General features: G+C 64.0%; 3 protein-coding genes across 5 annotated transcripts; all 3 read right to left on the bottom strand.

The window, feature by feature from the left end:
- Positions 1-157: 157 nt before the first annotated feature.
- Positions 158-3,283, bottom strand: MTCH2 (mitochondrial carrier 2). The gene is made up of 13 exons (XM_040560281.1): positions 3,118-3,283; positions 2,890-2,974; positions 2,695-2,801; positions 2,587-2,613; positions 2,244-2,297; positions 2,099-2,156; positions 1,908-1,959; positions 1,766-1,825; positions 1,218-1,311; positions 1,079-1,123; positions 902-969; positions 488-563; positions 158-356 (listed from the first exon to the last, which is right to left on the bottom strand). The coding sequence occupies exons 1-13, from the start codon at positions 3,202-3,204 to the stop codon at positions 270-272; spliced, it is 900 nt and encodes a 299-aa protein (XP_040416215.1). The 5' UTR covers positions 3,205-3,283; the 3' UTR covers positions 158-269.
- Positions 3,284-3,352: 69 nt separating this feature from the next.
- On the bottom strand, positions 3,353-6,517 carry AGBL2 (AGBL carboxypeptidase 2). 2 transcript variants are annotated; one of them, XM_040560230.1, is made up of 7 exons: positions 5,081-6,517; positions 4,852-5,014; positions 4,646-4,772; positions 4,421-4,518; positions 4,244-4,341; positions 3,954-4,170; positions 3,353-3,845 (listed from the first exon to the last, which is right to left on the bottom strand). In XM_040560230.1, the coding sequence occupies exons 1-7, from the start codon at positions 5,917-5,919 to the stop codon at positions 3,486-3,488; spliced, it is 1,902 nt and encodes a 633-aa protein (XP_040416164.1). In that variant the 5' UTR covers positions 5,920-6,517; the 3' UTR covers positions 3,353-3,485. The 2 variants fall into 2 exon arrangements, with proteins under 2 accessions (XP_040416164.1, XP_040416163.1); XM_040560229.1 differs by having other exon boundaries at positions 3,354-4,170; positions 5,081-6,512.
- Positions 6,518-7,423: 906 nt separating this feature from the next.
- On the bottom strand, positions 7,424-18,852 carry FNBP4 (formin binding protein 4). 2 transcript variants are annotated; one of them, XM_040560207.1, is made up of 17 exons: positions 18,681-18,852; positions 18,428-18,508; positions 17,334-17,470; positions 17,010-17,196; positions 16,721-16,871; positions 16,527-16,641; positions 16,093-16,437; positions 15,528-15,738; positions 13,495-13,613; positions 11,075-11,179; positions 10,637-10,770; positions 10,224-10,321; positions 9,495-9,673; positions 8,782-9,015; positions 8,082-8,612; positions 7,828-7,985; positions 7,424-7,619 (listed from the first exon to the last, which is right to left on the bottom strand). In XM_040560207.1, exons 1-17 carry the CDS (start codon positions 18,808-18,810, stop codon positions 7,529-7,531), a joined length of 3,006 nt encoding a protein of 1,001 aa, XP_040416141.1. In that variant the 5' UTR covers positions 18,811-18,852; the 3' UTR covers positions 7,424-7,528. The 2 variants fall into 2 exon arrangements, with proteins under 2 accessions (XP_040416141.1, XP_040416142.1); XM_040560208.1 differs by lacking the exon at positions 10,224-10,321 and having other exon boundaries at positions 8,782-9,098.
- Between the last annotated feature and the right edge of the window lie 386 nt (positions 18,853-19,238).

Raw genomic sequence — 19,238 nt, 5'->3', positions numbered from 1 at the left:
TTTCCGCTGCTGAAACAAAGCGGGGACACGGCTCCGGCGGCTGGGTCGGGGAAAGGGTGCTGGGGATCAGCTGGGATCAACTGGGATCGGCTCGGGCCGCACAGGTTCTCCTGCAGGAAGCCCCCGGCCCCACGACAGACACTCTCACACGGCCACCTTTGTCTCTCAGGATTAAATGATTTTTAAAAAAAACTGTATAGAAATCACAACTCTCTCATAATTCTTTGCCTCCAGAGCTCGGCCTCAGCTTCGCGACTCCGCTCTCGGCTTCAGCGGAACCTCCTCTCCTCCCACACGTATCGCTTCCCTGCGGGCACCTTGCGGAAAAACAGGCTGTTCCCTCGGCTCATGTTGCCCTGGAAGGGGACAGAGGTTAGTGCAGGGTGAGGCCGGGCTGCCCCCAGCCCCGTCACGGCCCCGGAGAACCACGGGGCTCCCCCCAAGCCTGTGGTCGTGGCCAGGCGGCGCGGCAGCCCCAGCCACTCACCTCCTTGTGCAGCTGGCTCCAGCAGTCCAGCCAGGAGGAGTAGGTGGGCGCGTAGGGGAGGAGGCCCCCAGCCAGCCTGGCGAGGGGAGGAGAGCACCACGGGGTTATTTCCACCCAGGGCCGAGCAGGCAAGGTAAGACCCGTCGCTCTGCAGCCCTGCGCCGGGCTGAACCCCTGTGCAGTCCCCCCCGGGGCTGGGCTCAGGCGTGCCCAGCTCCCTCTGAGCCCCCCGAGGCAGCGAGGGATCGAACCCACGGCCACGATGGGTTTGAAACCCTCCTTTACCACTCGGAGCTTTGGAAAGGCAGCTCTGGGGACTGATCCCGCGTGGATCGCTCTCGCTAACCTCTCCGGGCACTCTCGCGCCCTTGGGGGGAACGCAGGAGGTGAGGGAGGTGGTGGCCGCACGCTCACCCGCAGTTATTGACGGCCATCAGGTTGGAGACCAGCACGAAGGGGTACGTCAGCATGCTGGCGAAGAACTGCAGGGGAGAGCAGGGCTGGTCAGCAGCTCCGGCCCCCCAGGGACCCTCCCGGGTGACAGTGTCACGCACGTGGGCGTGCAAACACACGCGCCGGGGCTGTACTTACTCCGGTGACTGCCTGCGAGTAGCTCTTCATCTCTGCCATGGAGACCTGGGGGAGGAGGAAGGCAGCTTCAGCCCCCATGCGGAGCAGGGACCTGCGCATCCCTCAGCCCAGCTGCCCCTGCACAGCGCAGAGCCCGTACCCCGTTCTCCAGCGCGTACGTGTTGATGAGGTAGGCCAGCATGTTGCAGAGCCAGAGCGACAGGATGTCTCCGAGGAGCCGGGGGATGAGGCCGCTGGAAGAGGAGAAGAGGCGGCAGGTTTAGGAACAGGAGGTGGCAGCCCTCCGCCCAACGGCCGGGTGAAGCCGGGCAGCTCCGTGCCTTGGGAGCACAGAGGCTTGGAAAAAAGGGCCTGTGTTGGCTGGAGGAACGCATGGCCAGGAGGAAAGGGCTGTGGTGCTTCAGAGCACGCCGAGCTGCCGGCTGTGGGAGGAGGATTACAGTTTTCATATCCCCAGGCACGGGGCAGCAGCCACGCAACACAGGGCTGGTGCCAGAGGCTCACAGGAGCTGCCCAGGAAGGAGGGCACAACGGGCACCGCACACCAAAATTAGGGCCTAGTACCAGCGGGTAAGAAGATGGGAGGACGGACAAAGCAAGAAGCAACATCCGAGCAACGAGTGAGGCTTGTGGGTTTTGGGGAGATATCTCGCTGCCCCCAAAAAATTCAACATCAACAGCACTCACGCAAAGAATCCCAGGATGCCTTCTTCTCGGTAAATCGTGGTGAAGGCGCTTAGTGTCCCGCTGGGCCGGGGGGGAAGAGGAGAGAGCACCGGTCACGCCACGCAGGGACACGGCACCCCACGGCTACCCCTGCGCCCCGTACCTGTACTTGGTCTCCCTGCCGATGAACTGCACCATGCATCGCAGGGTGATCACTGCGGGCAGAGCCAGGCGACGCAGGGTCAGCAGGGGACAAAGGGACGCTCCAGGGCGGTGGGGACACCACAGCACCCGGCACTCGGGCTGTCCGTGGGGAGGAGCAGCAGCTAGAGGCGGCCGTGCGGGGGTACCTACCGTGGAATGGGTGGGTGATGAGGGTCGCGGCGGAGCGAGCAACCATCTCTCGGGAAGTCTGGAGGAGAAAGGGGCTGTCAGCGAGGGGAGGAAGGGCATGAGAGAGCTGCCCAGCCCAGCACCCTACTCTTCCTGCGCTCCTCACCTCCTTGAGGACCTGCTCCAGCGAGGACACGGGCTCCTGCTTGCTGGCTCCTGGCTGGAGACGGGCAGAGGCATCAGGCAGGGTACAGCCCCTGAAATTCACCCTGTCCTCCCCAGGCACAGCTGCGCAGCCCCCCAGCACCAGCCCCACCAGCTCGCACAGCAGCCTGCTCCTCCTCTCACGCCTCGCTGGGGCGGCACCAAGAGCCAGCTCCGTGCCGGGCTGCTGCTGTTAATCCCCGCACCCGCAGGGCACGGCCTTGCCTGGCAGGAGCAGCTGCTGGGGACAGAAGGGGAGGAGGAGGGGAGGAAGGGATTCGCCACCAAAGCCGCCTCCAACGTACCTCAGCCTGCTTGGCAGCCTGGTACCGCTGCGGAAAGAAGGGCACACGGTCAGCGGGTGGGAGCCGGCAGCTGCAGCCCTGCCGGGGCCGGTGCGCGGGGCACGGTACCTGCAGCACTTTGCTGTGCACCACGGTGCCGATGGCGCTGGAGCAGAGCCGGGGGGTGAGGCCTTTGAAGAGTCCCGCTCTCCCGTCGACCTTCACGATGTGCTTGGCTGGGGGAGACGCGGGTCAGGCCGCGCCGGGCCCCCCCGGGGAACGCCCGCGGCACCGGGCACGGGGCTCCCGGGGACGCTCACTCACCGTATGCGAAGAGTCCCGGCAGCTGGTAGACCTGGCGGCCGAAGATGTTCCGGCCCAGCGTGGGCGGCAGCGGCTCGTAACCCACCTGCGGGGAGAGGCGCGGCCCGTCCCCGCCGTCCCGGGCAGCCCGCGGGGGCCCGGCCCAGGCACCGGCACCGAGACCCCCCGATACCGGCACCGGCACCACCACCACCGCGTCCCCCCGGTCCCGGTAGCGCCGCCCCTTACCTGCACCAGCACCTTCACGTACATGAGGGGCTGCGACAGCACCGTCAGCCCCGAGCCCAGCAGCACCTGCGAGGCCGCGTCCGCCATGCTGCTGCTGCTGCTGCTGCTGCTGCTGCTGCCGCCCCGGCGCCACGGCCCAGAAGGACACGGCCGTCGCTTCCGCTTCCGCCCCCGGTACTTCCGCCGCGCCCGCCGCCCGCTTCCGCCCGGGTCGCCATGGCAACGCGGCCTGCGCCACCGGCGGGGCCTTCGAGGCCTGAGGCGTTGCCACGGCGACGGGCCCTGAGGTGCCACCGGGCGGTGGCGGCGGCCCCCGGGGGCCCGCAGGGGAAGGGGGAGCCCGGCAGGCAGCGGGGGACGCGGCCCCGTTAACGCCGGGCGCAGGCGTAGCAGCGGGGGCTGGCGGGGCCCGGCCGCCCCCCACGACCACCGGCGGCGGCCCCCGGTGTGGGCAGCGCCACGTCCGTGCCCCGCGAGGAACCGGTGGTGGCGGCGGCGGCACAGGCAGGCTGCAGCGTGCGGCGGGGCCCCGTAGCCCTCGTGCCCCCCTGCAGCCGGGCGTCCCCTGCAGCGGCACGGCCGTGGGAGCCCCTTCCCGCTGCGGTGGGGTCGGGCTGACGGGGGATGGCTCCACGCGGCTGCTCGGGCTCCTCCGGCACCCCGCGGCCTCCCCCGGTGGTGTTGGGGACCTGTGGTTGTCCCCGGGGCCTGAGGGACCATGGTGGCACCTGGGGGAGCGCAAAGGAGGGGCTCAATGCAGCCCCAGGCGCTGCCACCCGAGCTGGGAGCAGTGTGAGGATGCAGACACGGGGCGGTGGGGCGTGAACCACGCTCACTGGGACACCGGCGTGGCCCTGGTGGACGGCGTTTGGCCGCCGCAGGGCGTTCCTCGCTCTGCGGCTCCGCAGCCGCTTCCTCCTCCTCGGCTCCAGCCGCCCTGGATGGCGCAGCGGCACCAGAACGTCCTCCCGGGTGCCTCGTCCCTCCCGTCCCTGGGGGCTCCCGGGCCGTGCCAGGGGTCCCTCAGACACAGAGCTGTCAGAGCCGCTGGTGCTGCACGAGGGAGAGGACGGCTGCAGCCACCGCCGGCCCCGCCGGCCCCAGGGGCAGTGTCACCGGGACGTACCTGGACTCGAGGTCTGAGGTGGGGACATCGCTCCAGCTCTCGCCGGAGCCCAGCCGCTGCCGCAGCAGCGCGTCCACCTCTGCCAGGCACCGCTGGAACTGCGGGACAGAACCAACGTTACTGCTGCCACCACCACGGGGCGTGCCGCCGGCCATGGGCACCCACCCACCCACCCACCTTGGCAGGGTCGGGGTCGCAGAAGTCAAGCAGGGTGTCGCAGAGGTGGTAGCCCAGCGATTTGAGGTCCTCCACGGTGAAGTGTGAGTTTCTCCCGCCTGGAGGAGACACGGGACAAGAAAACGAGCAGCGGCTTCCTGAGCCAGGCCCCAGAGCCCGTCCTTGGGGCTGAAATCCCGTTCCCCAGCACGACACCGTCCCCAGCGCCTCCGCGCGGCCACTCACCCAGCGTGGAGCCGCCGAAGGCCGCCTCCATGGTGTAGCTGTTGGTGACGCCCATCCGCCACATGACGACCCTGCCCGTCCCCTCTTTGCTCTTCTGCACCTTGAACTTGCAGCTGGGGAAGGAGAACTGGGGCCGACGCCAGGGTCAGTGCGGCGGGGGGACGTGTTGGACATCACCAAAGGTAGGTGCGGATGGCAGAGCCCACCTTGTCAGGCGCGTTCTTGCTCAGCATCAGGGGGAAGATGCGCTCCCGCAGCCGCGGCGCTGCACCGGCCCGGCCGCCGTCGCAGCCGTACATGAAGACGTTGTTCTTGCGGCTGTGCCCGTGGAAGTCGCAGTACAGCACCACCTCCCGCTCCGCCAGCAGCCTGCGGGCTCCCGTCAGGATACGGCCGCTGGCACCAGCCCCCCGGCTCCCCGTGCGCCAGCCTCACCTCTCCACCATGGCCCGCAGGTGCCAGACGGCGGGGAAGGAGCCCCGGCACCCCGTCCCGTAGGCTCTGTTGGGGTCACGGCCAGCCAGGGAGCAGCGGGAGTTGCCCACCACCACCCCGTCGGGGTTGAGCATGGGCACCACCTTGAAGACAAAGAGCCGGCGCAGGAGCCGGGCGTCGGGGGCGGCGCTGAGGACGAAGTCGAGGAAGCCCCGCATGGCCCAGGAGCCGCCGCTCTCGCCGGGGTGCGCGCGGGCGCTCAGCACCACCGCCCGCTTGCCCGCGCCGCCGGCCGGGCCGGTGATGGTCAGCAGGTAGACGGTGTTGCCGGCCAAGCTGCGGCACAGCGCCCGCACCGCGCAGTACCGCGAGCGCACCGGGTCGCCCACCACCGCCCGCAGGTACCGCTGCAGGTCCGAGTAGGTGTAGGGGTAGGAGTGGGCCAAGTAGCAGGTGTCACCGTCGTGGGGGAAGCGCATGCTCCAGGAGAGGCAGAAGGTGGCCGGCTCCTCCCCGCCGCCCCCCCGGTAGTAGCGGACTTCGGCCCCGACGCGGCGCCAGCCGATGCCACGGCTCCGGGCGTCCTGCTGCGAGTAGAGCAGCGGCCGCATGCCCTCGCCATAGAGGCTCTTGGGCTTCGCCAGGTTGGCGATGGTGAAGCGGTAGACAGCGTCTCTCCGGGTGTTTTGCACGCGGAAATAAAACCACTGGGTGTGCTTGGCGGTGTACAAGTCCGGCCGCAGCGTCAGCACGTACTCGTAGGGGCCCCTGCCGGGGGGAAGGGCCACACTCCGGCACCCGGCCCTGCCGCCGCGTCCCTCCGGCTGCCCCCGCCCCATCCCTGCTCTTACGCCTTGACGGCTTTCTGGAGGTTGCCGCTCTCAAAGCGCGACTCGAACAGCAGCGTGGTGTCCTGGGGGCCCTCCAGGGTGGCCGCCAGTGAAGAGAGGGGACCTGGGGCCCCCCCGGCTCGAGCACGGGTGAAGCAGGAACCTGGGGGCACTGGGGGACAGCGGGGTTCAGCACCTGAGGGGACGGCGTGGGGACGGGGAGGGTGCGGGCGGCACCCATGGGCGCTACCTGGGCTGAGGTGGTAGACGACAGTGCCCTGCTCCTCACTGCTGCCCGCCGGCGCCTGCTCGTGGCTCGAGGGCTGGCAGAAGGGCTCGGGTTCAGGGGGAACCCACTCTGGGGGGGGGGACAGATGTGCCCCGCCGTCACCGCAGGGGTTGGACACGGGGATGAGGGCTGGAGAGGCCGGAGCGCTGCCTCACCGATGTGCTCGATGGCCTCCTTGATGACTTCGCACTCGATGGGCCACCGGGGAGCAGGCAGGGGTCCTCGCGCCGAGGGGAGGGCGAAGAGAGCCCGCGGCTCCCCGGGGAACCCGCAGCCCCGCGAGCGGACCGGCTCCAGCGCCCTGGGGGCTGCAGGAGGGGCTGGGGGGCTCCCGGCCCCACGGCACGGCACTGGCGGAGCGCAGGGAGCACAGGCTGGAAGGGTTGGGGACAACAACGCTCCTGGTGTCACCCCCCAAACCACCCGGCACCCCCAGGCAGGGACAAGGACCCCAGCAGGGGTGACGCAGCCCCACAGCCCGGTGCCGGGGGGCTTCACTCACGGCTCAGCTCCTTCCCCACGCGCTGCTGGCAGCCAGGGCCGGTGCTGCCCAGGCCAGACGCCTCGGTGTGGTGGCACTCGGAGCGTCCTCGTGGGGACACGGGGCTCTGCTTCCCACCCGTCTTCTGGCCTTGGGGAAGAGCGTTGCTGGAGCCCAAACGAGGGGTCCTGCACCCCAGAGGGACAAGGGGGGGACAGCCCCGGGCTCACCTCGGAAGTAGCCGTAGTAGCGCAGGTGGCAGCGCATGAAGCTGTCATAGGGCTCGGGGACCACCTGGGCAGGGCAGCACCGTCAGGCTCTGCTCAGGGATCCCCCCACCCCCAGGGGCTGCAGCCACCAGCCCTCCTCCCCCGAATCCCGGCCCCCAACCTGCGCAGTGGGGTACCCTGAGGGCTCCATGGCCGCGAGCCGTGCCCGAGCCTCCTCCCGGCCCTGGCAATGCAACGGGGCCTGCGACGCGGTCGCTGAGCGACCAGTGGCAGCAGGGAGGGACGGGGCGGTCCCAGAGCGGAGCTGGGAAAGGAGCCAGGGGGATTTTGTTATCCCTGGCAGACACCCAGGGGAGCCGGGCCATGGCAAGGTTCCCCCCGTCCCCAAAGTGTGGGTGATGCTCTGGCCCCAGCCTGCAACGACCCCCCAAACCAATGCCACCCAAGCACGCGAGACCCAAACCACCCTCCTGCCGTGGGGCAGGGACAGCCCCCCTTCAAGCAGACAGCACGTCCCAAACTGCTACAATTTATTGGACAATGATTTGAGTCGTAAAGGGCTCTAAACTGTACAACTGTAAAAAAAAAAAAAAAAAAAAACAGCGCCACGCGCGCGCCTCATGTGCTCGATGCGGTTTTCCTCCGCTTCAGCCGCGCTCGCCAGTCCTCTGGCAGCGCCTCGAAGTTGGCGTTCCTCTCCGCCATGCCACTGCGGGGACAAAGAGGGGTGTCAGCGCGCGGGCGGTGCACAGGGACACTCCCCAGCACCCCGTCCCCTCATACTCCCAGCCAGAGACCCCAAATCCCACTCCCTTTAAGGGGGGGGGGGGGCAAATAAACGCCTCTCCACGCGAGCAGCCAAGCAGCACGCCATCACGAAGTGCTGCCGGCTCTGGGACAGCCTCCCGAGCCCGTACCTGAGCAGCTGCTGCTGCTTCCACTCCTCGATGCGCCTCTGTGCCGTCGTCTCCCGGTCCTCCTCGCTGGAGCTGGAGTTCTCCTCCTCATCCAGCTCCCGCTGGATGCTCTGCCACTTCTTCACCAAAGACGGCATTTTCGTCTTGCCCTTCTTGCCCTGCGTAGGAAATTCAGCGGTCCGTGGTGAGGGTGGGCAAGAAGGGAGAGGGAACAGGCAAGCCGGCGAGGGAAGGGCGAAGGAACATCCTCCTACCTTGTCCTTCCGCCCCTTCCTCGGCTTCTCGGGCTTCTCGGGCGGCGGCGGCGCCTTGGGGGTGGGAGGTGGGGGCGTCTGGGGCGGCGGGGGGGGAGGCGGCTGCTCGGCAGCACTGGTGGCAGGCAGGGATCCGCGCGCCGGGGCCAGCGGCACGGCGGGGGCAGCGGCGAGGCTGGCAGGCACGGCACACTCCGAGTAGCTCATGACGGAAGGCGCCGCGGGCGCCGTCACGCCCAAGTAGCCGGGCTGCATGGCCAGGCCGGCGGGCTGGGGGCCGGCGTGGCCCGGCGCGAGGCGGAGGTTGGCGCGGCCTTGGATCTCGCCCTGCAGCCGCTGGCGTGGCCTCAGGGAGGCGAGGGGCACGGCCGAAGGCTGGTACTTGCCGGCGGCCATGAGGGGCTGGCTGTAGATGACGGGGCAGCTGCCGATGGTGGCTGTTCGCTGCATCAGCCCCGGGTTCATCTCGGCAGCTTTCCGCTTCTGAGGCTTGGCGGGGAGCAGCGGGGCAGGGCTGGGTTCAGCGGCTCCCTGCAACGGAGAGCGACGAGGTGAGAGCCCAGGCAGGAGGGACGCAGCCCAACGGGGCTGGCATTCACCCCTCGCTCCCCCTTTCACCACCACCCTCGGCCCTCAAGTGCTTGGGGATCGAACGCCAACATGGCACGCGTGCCGCACGGCTGCCTGCGCCGCTGCTCACCTGGCTGCTGCTGACGGCCGGGCGCAGGAGAGGCTTCAGGGGAGCGTCTTCTTCTGTTCCTGGGGCAGGCGGCTCCTCGCCCCCCTCATCTTCCATCTCCACTTCCTGGATCTCGCCGTCTTCTCCAGGCGGCGGCGGGGGTGGTGGCGGCGGCGGTGGGGGCGAGTCTGGTGGAGGCGGAGGCGGCGGAGGCATTTCCAAAGGCAAGGGAGGTTGGAGGACCGGGACAGAGGACTGAAGCAGAGTCCAAAATGGAGTGAGCGGCATGAGAGACGTAGCGGGAACTTGGCCTGAGAAGGATTCTTTACAAAGGGAGCCTGAAGAATACATATTGACACAGGCTTGAAAACCCACGCTACTGACCGCGCTGCCGCTCCTGCTGCCAGCACGGGCGCGTGCTGCCTCCTTCCAAGGCCCTGCCGCAGAACGGGGAGGCGGAGGCCAGGCTACGAGCTTGACCCCGCAGCACCCCGCCTTCCCCGGCTCCGCTGGGACGGCTACAACCGACGGGGACGGCTCAGACGCAGGAGCAGTGCCTGCCCCGGCTCCGCTAAAGCTACCGCGAGCGAGGCGCCCGGCGAGGGAGGTGGTAGCCTCCCGCCAGTGCGGCAGGACCCACGCCACGTGGCCGCGTGTCCGCATGGATGGGAACCTGCTCCTGGGGAGCACAAAACCCAGCACCCCCCCCTTCTCCTCCTGCCCCCGTGCTGTACCTGCGGAGCGCTCGGCGGCATCTCCGGCGCGCTCTCCTTTCTCTTTTGGAGGTGGTTTAGGAGGACCGTCGGCTTTTCTGTCGGTGGTCTGCTGTCCTTCGTCTTCGTCCTCCCCGTCGGGGAACTCCCACTGCGACTCTCCTGAGTGCTCGTTAACATAGAAATAGCGTCTATGCTCCCTAAATCACAAGAAAGAAAACGAGTCTTTACTTTCCCTCCCCGTGTAGCGACACTCCGAGGCGGGCCTGCCCACGACAGCAGTGTGCTCTCGCAGGGAAGACCCTCTGCAGCTGGGCTGCCACTCTCAAACACAACAAACAACTTTGAGGACAGAGGCAGGAGAGGCCCGAGCCGGCTCGCTCAAAGCTACTTGCACCGCTGGCTGCGTGAACACCGCTGAGCCCCCCGCTCCGGGGAGGGGAGGGCTGAGAAAGCAGGCCAGCGTGCAGCAGAGCGAGGTCGGGCTAGCACCGGGACTTTCAGCCACTGCCTTGGCTCAAAGTCGCCCTCCAAGAAGGGGCACCGGGGAACAGCCCAGTGAGAGAAGCGGCTGCCCCCCTAGCCCACGGTGCGTGGAGGTCGCTTTTATGATACTCTTGGTGTCAAACATACAGTGAATGCTAGAGAGAGGGAGCGGATCTGGGAGCTGAAAAACAAAAGAGCAAAGATTTCAAATAAAGGAAAATTAATCAAGAAAGCCAAATAGAAAAAGAAATGTTTGGGTCTGACCTGCTGGCAGGAGACAGAAATCTTGTTCTTCATTCCGTCGATGAGTTGAAGTTTGTCCTTTGTCAGAGCTGTTGGTCAGAAGAGGTGATCCAGAGATCCTGCAAAGTTCACAGAGCTCTCGCATGCGCGACCCCCCAGGCCCGCCCTCCGCAGCGCTTTACACTCGCGAGAGTGAAAACCAGCTCTGTCCAATCAGTGAATCGGCTCCGTCTCAAAGCACTGAGCTCTCGCTTTGCATTCTCCAATTTGGCGGCTGGCCCCAACTCTGTAAGTGCCGGAAGTTGCTCTGCCTGCCCAGCACCGCTAACGGAGTCTCCGAGAGGGACGGCGCCACGTCGTTTCAGGTGGTGATGGTCACAAATCATGTCTGAGATGTCAAAGATGAAAGGTGAGAAAGGTAGGAGAGCGCGTACCTGTCCCAGTGGCAGGACCAGCCTTTAGGGGTGGCGTTTATTTCGTATTGTTTTAGCTGTTCGGCTGCGTCTTGAAGTTTGCGTTTGAGGTAGTTTCCATTGAGAGCACCTTCTCGCCAGTCTGCAATGCGGGTCTAGAGGGCAAGAACCGGGGGAAGCCGTTGAGGGGGGCTGCAAGCGGCCCTCGGGACAGGACTCGAGGTCCAGGAGGCTCCCTTACGGCACGGGACTCGGGGGGCCAGGAGGAAGAGACCGCCTCCGCGCAAAGCCATGCTCGCCCCCCGCGGAGGAAGGGCCCTGCGGCGCAGGAGGCGGGCGGGCGGGCGCGCGGCACCGCCACGAGCTTCACGCAGCACCGGCCCTCGGCGCTCGAGCGGCGGACAGTATCTGATCCGCTTCGGGACGGAAGGCCGGAGCGAGGGGCGAAGGCTTGGTTACCTCTGTCTGCAACAGCAACATGTGGAAGTTGGAGATAGATTGTCTGTTGATGCCCAGGAACTCCAATTTACTAGTCAGAGTGTTTGCCAGCTCTCCGATCTGAAACTGCCAGGGAGAAAGGGGAAGAGTCAAGAGCCGCGCTCGGGTGGCGTCACAAGGCTGCTGCACCCGCTGCAGCCCCGTGGCTCGAGGACGTTCCGGGGAGACTCTGCGGTCCTTTGGCACGGCTGGGCGTTGAAGTCCCCCTGGAACCGGCGCTGGCCACCCCCTCCTTCAAGCCCGCTCCCTCCCGTGCCCCCTGGGATGGGATCTGCGCAGGGTGGCCCCTCTCAGCAAGCCCCTTTCTGCATCGCGGCCCCCAGCTCCAAACCAGCCAACGGCTCGGTGCGCTCTGGCTTTGGAGTCACGGCAGAGCTACTGCCATGGCACAAAACATTCAATAGAAGTACTTCAACTGCTTCCCAAAGGATATGGGCCGGGACGTATCCTCAGCCTTTGTAAATCGCCACTTCCCATGGAACTAGCTGGAAGTGCGGAGAGAGGTGCCCGCTCTGCATTTACTCAGGAGCTGAGGCAGGGCCTGTGTTAAGATCCAGACCAGCCTGCAGTGACCGGTGGCTCAACCCCAGCACCCTGCAGGAGTGGGAACTCCGCGACGGGCGCAGCACTGGGATGTGACTGAAGAGAAGGGGCTGAGAGCAAGTAACAAGCCAGGAAGCAATCGAGGGCAGCACAGATGCCTCCGAGGGACATTGGGACTGATTGCTTCAAGGAGGGCTCTGAAACAATTTTTGTTTTCCGTCGTTTTTCAGCAGAGGCTTTGGAAGGTCTCCAAAGCCAACAATGTGGCGCCTGTCCCCAGGGACAGGGCCGGGCCGGGCAGACGAGCTGTGCTAGAGGAGCCTGAGGCAGGGAAATGAATTCCCGCACCGACATCCCTACGAGAAGCCAGGAAGGTCCTGCATCTGAGGGCGGCTCCGCAGCGGAGGATCTGCTACAAACTAGAGGCTGGCAGAAGAGAGATGACCCCGAACCGACGAAGCGAGCGGTGCAAATTACCCGAGGAGACGGCATTCCTCCAACAGCGCTAGAGGGCTCCTGCACGTGAAACCACCACGCTACAGCATACTGTCCGTCACACAGAGCACCTCCAGCACCAGAAGAAAAGGTGACAGCAACTGTGACGGTTTGAAAGGCTTTCGGCAGCTGGCAGGGACACAGCAGCCAGCGTGCGTGATCCTCGCTGCAGGCTTTTTCTTTTTTTTTTTTTGAAATAAATTAAAAAACCACAAAAGCCTCATGGACATGCTACACTAGAGGAGGCTCGCTGGTTCTGTGCAGAGAACATCACATCTCAAAACTCGTTAAGAGTTGTTTTTTTTTACAGGACAGAGGCTAAATCTGTCGCTAGGATGGTAAAGCCCTTTCGCACTGTAAAAGTGATTAAATGAGTGGAAATAAGGACTAAGTATGAGGTTTCTCTGCGGAAGGTTTCCACTGGGGTTCTACCACGAGCTGGCAATTCCCCATCCATAAAGGACATCTATAAAGAAATGGCATCCATAAAGGACACGGCAAAAAGAGGCAACAAAGTTTGCAAACGAAACGAAATCGCTCGGGAGTCAAATTTAACGCCGCAGATCTCACAGTAATGAGCGGCTGGGGAGTGAAGGGGACGGGTTAGGACTGACAAAGATCTCCCCAGACACTCTGCGTAACCATCACCCAGCACCTGCAGCTCTGCGTGCAACTGATGTGGCTCAGGAAGGAGCTCTGGGAATTGTTCAGCCGCAGTCAGAAAAGCAAATTGAGCCCCTGAAGAGAAAATATCAGAACGATGGTGCAGAAACACCCGGAGCTTCCCCAGTTTGCACCTAACAGCCAATTGCTGCTTCATAAAGTAACGCCAGGTACAGGGCAGAACCTGAACACTGGCAGCCTCCGGACACAGAGGTTACGGACGAGGAGTCTTCGGCCTGGAGGCAGGACGGTAACGGCGTTAGTATCAACAAGTCAAGACAAAAGCGTTTGCTCTCTCTCATGACAAGACCCAGGGGCCATTCTTTGTGCCCCCACCCCCCTTTTCTTCTTTTAAGAGGCTCTCTCAAGCCTTTGCTGCTGGCTCCTGCTGGAGACAGGATACAGGGCTACAGAGACGCTGGCCCAATCCTGCACAGCCGCCCTTTCATGGGGCGAGCTGTTCCTGCAGCCCGGGATCTGAGGCATCAAACTGCCCCCACCTTCCCCAAAAAGGGCCAAAGCCCCAGCACCGACTGCCTGGGGGGGCTAAGGCACCCAACAGCCCCGTGGCACAGCCAGCACTGGGGGGAGCCGCCAGCCACTCCCGGCCTGGGTGAGCGCCCTGCCACTGTCCCTGCCACGTGCCGGAACGCGATCTCACGCGCGCACACCTGCATTACCTTTAGGTCCTGCTCCTCCTCTTCTATTTTTGGTGCCCCTTGTGCTTTGGCTTTCTCCTGGGGCTCCTCAGACTCTGCCTCTTTGTCTGAATGCACATCGGGTGCTTCCGTGCCCGCGGCTGCAGGAGAAGAAACGAGAGGTGAACCTCGCGTCCTGCCACCACCGCGGCGCTGCCCGGGCTCCACGCGCCGCTGCCAGAGCCAAAGCCCGCTGCTGGGAGGGCAGGACCGGAGCCGGCGGCCTCCTTCCTAGGAAAAAAAGCCTGAAACCAAAAGCAGAAAGGGCTGCAGACCCTCTATGTCGGATGGCCATGGTTCTTCCAGAAGAACAGGAATCGGTGAATTACAGCTGCTAGGACACAAGGACAGGAAGAGCAACAGAGAGCCTGCAGCAGAGGTTGAAGGAAGTGCAGAGAGAGCCAGCCGCTGGGCGGGCAATCACGGAACTCCTGCAGCTTAATAATTTGTCAGCAAGAGGTGTCACGTATTAAGCAGGTTGAGGCAACTGTCAAAAAGACCAGAGAGCTCCCAAAAAGCTGCTTTTTGATCATAATGTCCTGTTCGGGTGACATCACAGGACGCCAGCAACTCAGTAACTGCCCGAGTGCTGGCGGGGGCCTTGCTGGGGACTCCAACCGAAAGCCCTCAGGTTAAAGCAGCGATCGATCCCTGGCGCTCGGTCCCCTCGCTGCATCCCAGTACAGGGCGCAGGCACGCATTACGCAGGTTGGTTTGGAGTAACAGCTTCACATTTCCTTGGGATGCCAAGTGGGAAAACAGCACTGCTGCATGACAGCCGGTCCCAGGCACATTCTGTTCACGAGCCCACGAGGGACAGGGAAAAGCTCCGTGGCAAAACCCCTGTGGCAAAACCACCCCCCGGGGGCCACTCGGACACACACCATCACCAATTTCATGCAAGCTCCACAGTGTGACTCCTGATCACACCTCTGCATGAGGCACACACGTGTCAGGGTCGCAGCAGCCCCTAACTGGGCTCACGCTGCCTCCCACTGCAGCAGGACGCAGCCTGCTACAGGCACAGGGCACTTCCGCGCCCAATTTTCCCTGGGAAAAGCTGATGGCTCTCATTCGTCACGTTTTGTGTTCAAGAGGGGATGCGCTGCTCCGTTACGAGGCAGGCAGGTGCTGGCCTGAAGCTGCACTCCCAGGAGGGGCCGGCAGCCAGGCACACGCCATTTGTTCTCCCATAGCATTTTGGGGAGAGCCGGGGAGCCTCCAGCCACCACAGCCAGCTGAGCATGCGCTGCAGCAGCCATGACCGTGCTATTTCCCCAAGGCAATAAATCCACGTGGTGCTCTGCAACGCCCACTGGGCAGAGGTCTCTGAAAGGCCTCTCACCGCCGCACAGGAAGCGGAGAGCTCAGGGGCACACGAGCAGCTCCGCAGGCATTCAGTAAGGTGCAGGGTGCGGGGTGGTCGCTGCTCAGGTGACGCTGGTAAACCCAACGCACCTCTCCTAAAACAGCCTCGTAGGAACGAGGGGGATCTCGCAGCGAGGTCCTGCCATAGGTTTCTATGCACCGGGTGCGGAGCCAGACGGCTCTCAGGGGACACCTCAGCTGCCTGAAACGTGTTGACTGTTCCCCAGCGATGCACACAGAGCTTACAGAGGAGGTAACAGCTCCCCACATAGCACAGTTAGGGTTTATAGCATCTGGAGGAAAGCAGAAGGCAGCAGGGCATGAAGCCATCGCTCCCCATACTTTTGCTTTCTCTTTTCCAATAACGTGCTCAGTATCAGTGTTCTGCTAAGTATTTTAGCTATAGAATAAAGGAGAGGATTAGGCAGAGCACCACGTTGTCCCTGTGCCTGCGGGACTCTCACCCCACGGCCGGGCCCTCCTGCCCCACGCACGTACCTCGCCTCCCGGCTTTGCTACGCACCGCGCGGGGCTTCGCGGGCTCCGGGCGAGCCGCATCTTCGGGGGGAAGATGCCCCGGTGGGAGAGGGCTGCGGCCTTTCCAAACACCCGCGCCTCCCTCCGCCGAAGGGAGCCTTTCGAATTACCTGCTTCTCCCGCCTCCGGGCTCTCCCGGCCCGTTTTGCTGGAGCCTCGACTAGTGGATTCAGGGCTGGCAGCTCCCACAAACAGTTTCCATTTCCCTCGCTTGGAGGCCAGCCTGCGGGTCGCATCCTGCGAGGCCGACTGGCTCCCGTCAGAGAGCGGGCTGGAGCCTGAAACGCTGCCGTCTCCTTCCTCCAAGGCACGCAGCTCTGCCTGCGGAGACACGAGCCGGTGAGCTGCGCTGCAGGGGCCCGAACCGCCCCAGAAGGACGACAACGGGTACAAGTTGTGCGCGAAAGGGAAACGGCTGCTCTAATCAGGATGTGGCGTTAACGGCAGCGAACACGGAGCAACAGCTCTGGGACTGCCAGGGGAGCAGCCGCACGCAACCACAGCCCATCAGCTCCCAGCTCTGCAAGGAGCCCGACCGGGAGCAGCGCGGGATGTGCCAGGTCCCCTCCCAAAGGGCTCGGGGAGGGACACGAGCGTCTGCTGCTCCTGGTTTGTTTCTAGCCGCTATTTGGCTGCACCCACAGCCTTATTCACGTGACAAAGAACTTCCCGTACCTTCTTTCTCTCCAGCACCATCTCCAGTTCGAGTGTGTCTTGCTCCTCCTCTTCCTCCCCGCTCTCCCCCGATTGCACCACGCTGCACAGCTCCTCCTGCAGCGTGTCCTCCAGCGGGTCCCTGCCAGCTTCGGGCTCTTCAGGAGCAGCAGCAGCTGCCACCTCCTCCGCTTTCGCCTCCTCTTCCGGGGGCGGCTCGACTTCCTCTTTGCAGATCACCTTTCTCCGCCAGCGCTCCTCTTCCTCCTTCACCACATCTGGCAGAAGCGGCGCCAGGAGGGCCGCAGCCACCCCTTTCTTCTCCTCCTCGCTATTGGAGAGCGCCTGCACACCTTCGTTCACCTCCTGAGGGGACCAAGAGCCACATCAGCCTGCAGGCAGCGACTCCGCGCGCCCCTGGCCCGAGCCCCCGGTGCTCAGCTCGCCCCACTCACCTTCTTCACCGGCTTGGCCATGCCGGCCCCGCGGCCACCCGCTGTGGCCCCTTTCTCCTGCGGGTACAGCTCCGCAGACGCCGCGAAGCTCCCGTTGGCACCCGCTGCTGCAGCGCTGAGGAGGAAGAGGAGCAGTAAGGGGCCGGCGTGGGGACGCAGCCCCGCTCCTGCCGCGCAGCTGAGCTCGCCCTCACCTGTGCTGGTAGTGCTGCAGGCCCTGAACCTGCGCCGCCAGGTACTGCGGCAGCTCCCAGGTCACCTCGTTGCTCTGCGTGTTCCAGTAGTAGTAGCAGCCCGTGTTCTCGTCCCACACCTCCTGCCAGTCGCCCATCTCCAGTTCCCCCACTGTTGGGGGGGTGAGAACGAGTTGGTCACTCACAGGACACCCCACCATACCCCCACCCTTCTGTCACCCCCCCCCCCCCGTTTCCGCCACCTCCCCATGTTCCCCGTGCAGGCAGAGCCCCGGCGGCGAGCACTCACCTCCCGCCAGCGAGCACTGGGTGTCATACTGCCACTCGGGGGCTGGCGCCGCGTCCGTGCCGTTGGCGTTGGCGGTGCCGGCGGGCTGCCCAGCGCTCGGCTCCTTCGGCTCGGGGCGGGGAGGCGTGGGGGGCGGTGCGGCGGCGGGCTCTGCGGGCTGCGGGGGGGCCGTGATGGCGTCGATCTCCTTTAAAAACAAGGTCGCGAGGCGAGTCAAAGCCCCGGGCGAGAGAGAGCAGAGCAGGAGCGTCACATCCAGGAGCCACCCTCTCCTCGCCGCAGCTCCCTCTTGGGGAGGAGAAGCCCCCGGCGCCCCCTGCTCACCGCCAGGAAGTTTGCCAGCGTGCTGTCGATGTCGGCTGAGTTGTTTCCGTTTGCGTCCCCAGAGCGCGCCGACTTCTCGGTGGCTTCGCCCTCCTCATCGTCGCTGTCTGCGTAGGCGCCGAGCAGGCACAGGCCGCCTGGCCGGGGAGAGGAGACCCTCAGCCAGGAGGGGACGGGGAACCCACGAGAGGAACACCCCCGATCCCTCCCGGGATGGCTGCGGGGGCACCCCACAGCTGCTGGGGGAGCAGCCAGGAGAAACGAGGAGCAAAGAGCGACCCTCGATGCGGGGGGCATCGTATCCCACCCGCAAACCGAGGGGACATCAACCCACCCCCAAAAAACTGAAGGAAGAGGGAAAAAATGTCTTACAAAAAAAAAAAAAAAAGGAAACAAAAAACGCGTACGTGCACACACAAAAAAAACAAATACACACCAAAATAATGGGTGGAAAAACAGCATCTGCCACCCCAAACTGCTGAGGAGGATCAGCCGTGCATCACTGGGGGGGGGGGGGGGGGGGCACCCCAAAAATCAGTGAAGGGGGTCGGGGGGCAATAACCCTGCTCCCCTCCAAAAAAAAGACATCTGGGGGGTGAGAGAAACGTTGCACTGCCCCAGATGAAAGGGGCTTAAAGGGTGAGATTATGCTACCTATATTTAAAAAAATGTAAATAATGAAGAAAAAATATTTAAAAAATAATTTATGCAAAAAATTAATTTATGCAACCACCTCATATAAAGAAAAAGAGGGAGTTAAGAAACATAATCGATGAAAAAATAATTAGTAGAAAAAGTCAATTTATACAACCACCCTGCTGTATAAGGAAAAAAGGGGGGTTAAAAAATATATATTTAATGCAAAAATAATGAGTTAAAAAGTTAAGTTATGCAACCACCCTATTACATAAAGAAAAAGAGCGGGTTAAAAATACATAAACAAAGGAAAAATAATTATTAAAAAAAGTTAATTTATACAACCACGCTGTCGTATAAGGAAAATAGAGGAGGGATGACATTAAAAAACCAAAAGGTCGCGGGGTGTCTCCGGGGGGTCAGCAGGGTGAATTTTTGGGGTTCCCCCCCCCCCTTACCTGTGGGCTTGACGGCGGCGGGCGCGGGGGGCGGCGGGTTGGGGGCGCTGCGGGGCGGCTCCGGCCCCGCCTCGGGCTCGTCTGCGGGGGGGAAGGAGCACAAAGGGGGGTCGCGGACAAAGCCCCGCGGGACCGGGGTGGGGGGGGGGGGTGCGGGACCGAACCGGAACGGTCCGTCCCGCACCCCCCCCCCCCACAAAGGCGTCGCCCTTCTGCCTGTAGGGGGGTAAGGGGGGGGGGGGGGGGGGTTTACCCGGCTCCGAGCCCGACTCCGCGCCCTCGGGGGGTTGCGGCGCCGGCCCCGCGTCCTCCCGTCGGGGGGCGGGCGGGGAGAGCTGCAGGATGGGCCGGCGGCACGGCGCGCTGCGGGACTTCTTGCCCATGGCGGCGGCGAGCGAGGGAGGGAGGGAGGGGAAGGAGGAGGCGTGCTGCGTCACCGCGTCCGGGGGGGGGGGGTTGGGGGGGGACACGCCCGGAGGGGGCGGTCCTATAGCGGGTATGGCTGCCTATAGCGGGTACGGCCCTATAGTGAATATGGCTTCCTATAGCGGGTACGGCCCTATAGTGAATATAGCTTCCCGTAGCGGGTATAGCCCTATAGTGAGTATGGCTCCCTATAGCAAGCAGGGTCCGCTATAGGGAGTATGGCTCCTTATGGCAAGATGGTTCCCTAGAGTGAGTATGGTCCTAAAGCAAGTATGGCTCCCTATAGCAAGTACAGTCCCCTACAGTGAGTATGGCCCCCCTACAGTGAGTATGGCCCTGTAGCAGGTGTGGCTCCAGCCCCCGATAGTGAGTACAGCCCCCTATA

Source organism: Cygnus olor, chromosome 5, assembly GCF_009769625.2.
Source record: "Cygnus olor isolate bCygOlo1 chromosome 5, bCygOlo1.pri.v2, whole genome shotgun sequence".
NCBI classification, from domain to species: Eukaryota; Metazoa; Chordata; class Aves; order Anseriformes; family Anatidae; genus Cygnus; species Cygnus olor.
This window is presented reverse-complemented; position numbering and strand designations above follow the sequence as displayed.

Bases quoted from the DNA above. Each gene is read 5' to 3' on its own strand.
- FNBP4 (XM_040560207.1), bottom strand. From the start codon at position 18,810: ATGGGCAAGAAGTCCCGCAGCGCGCCGTGCCGCCGGCCCATCCTGCAG. The intron at 10,322-10,636 runs GTACGCGCTCTC...TGAACTTTGCAG, and splicing joins TGGTCCTGCCACTGGGACAG to GATCTCTGGATCACCTCTTC. The intron at 9,674-10,223 runs GTCAGACCCAAA...CTTGTGATTTAG, and splicing joins TTTCTGTCTCCTGCCAGCAG to GGAGCATAGACGCTATTTCT.
- MTCH2 (XM_040560281.1), bottom strand. From the start codon at position 3,204: ATGGCGGACGCGGCCTCGCAGGTGCTGCTGGGCTCGGGGCTGACGGTG. The intron at 2,157-2,243 runs GTGAGGAGCGCA...TTTCTCCTCCAG, and splicing joins TGGAGCAGGTCCTCAAGGAG to ACTTCCCGAGAGATGGTTGC. The intron at 357-487 runs GTGAGTGGCTGG...GTCCCCTTCCAG, and splicing joins GGAGCCAGCTGCACAAGGAG to GGCAACATGAGCCGAGGGAA.
- AGBL2 (XM_040560229.1), bottom strand. From the start codon at position 5,919: ATGGGGCGGGGGCAGCCGGAGGGACGCGGCGGCAGGGCCGGGTGCCGG. The intron at 5,015-5,080 runs GTGAGGCTGGCG...GGGAGCCCGCAG, and splicing joins CTGCGGGCCATGGTGGAGAG to GCTGCTGGCGGAGCGGGAGG. The intron at 4,342-4,420 runs GTGGGTGGGTGG...TCTGTCCCGCAG, and splicing joins GCGACCCCGACCCTGCCAAG to TTCCAGCGGTGCCTGGCAGA.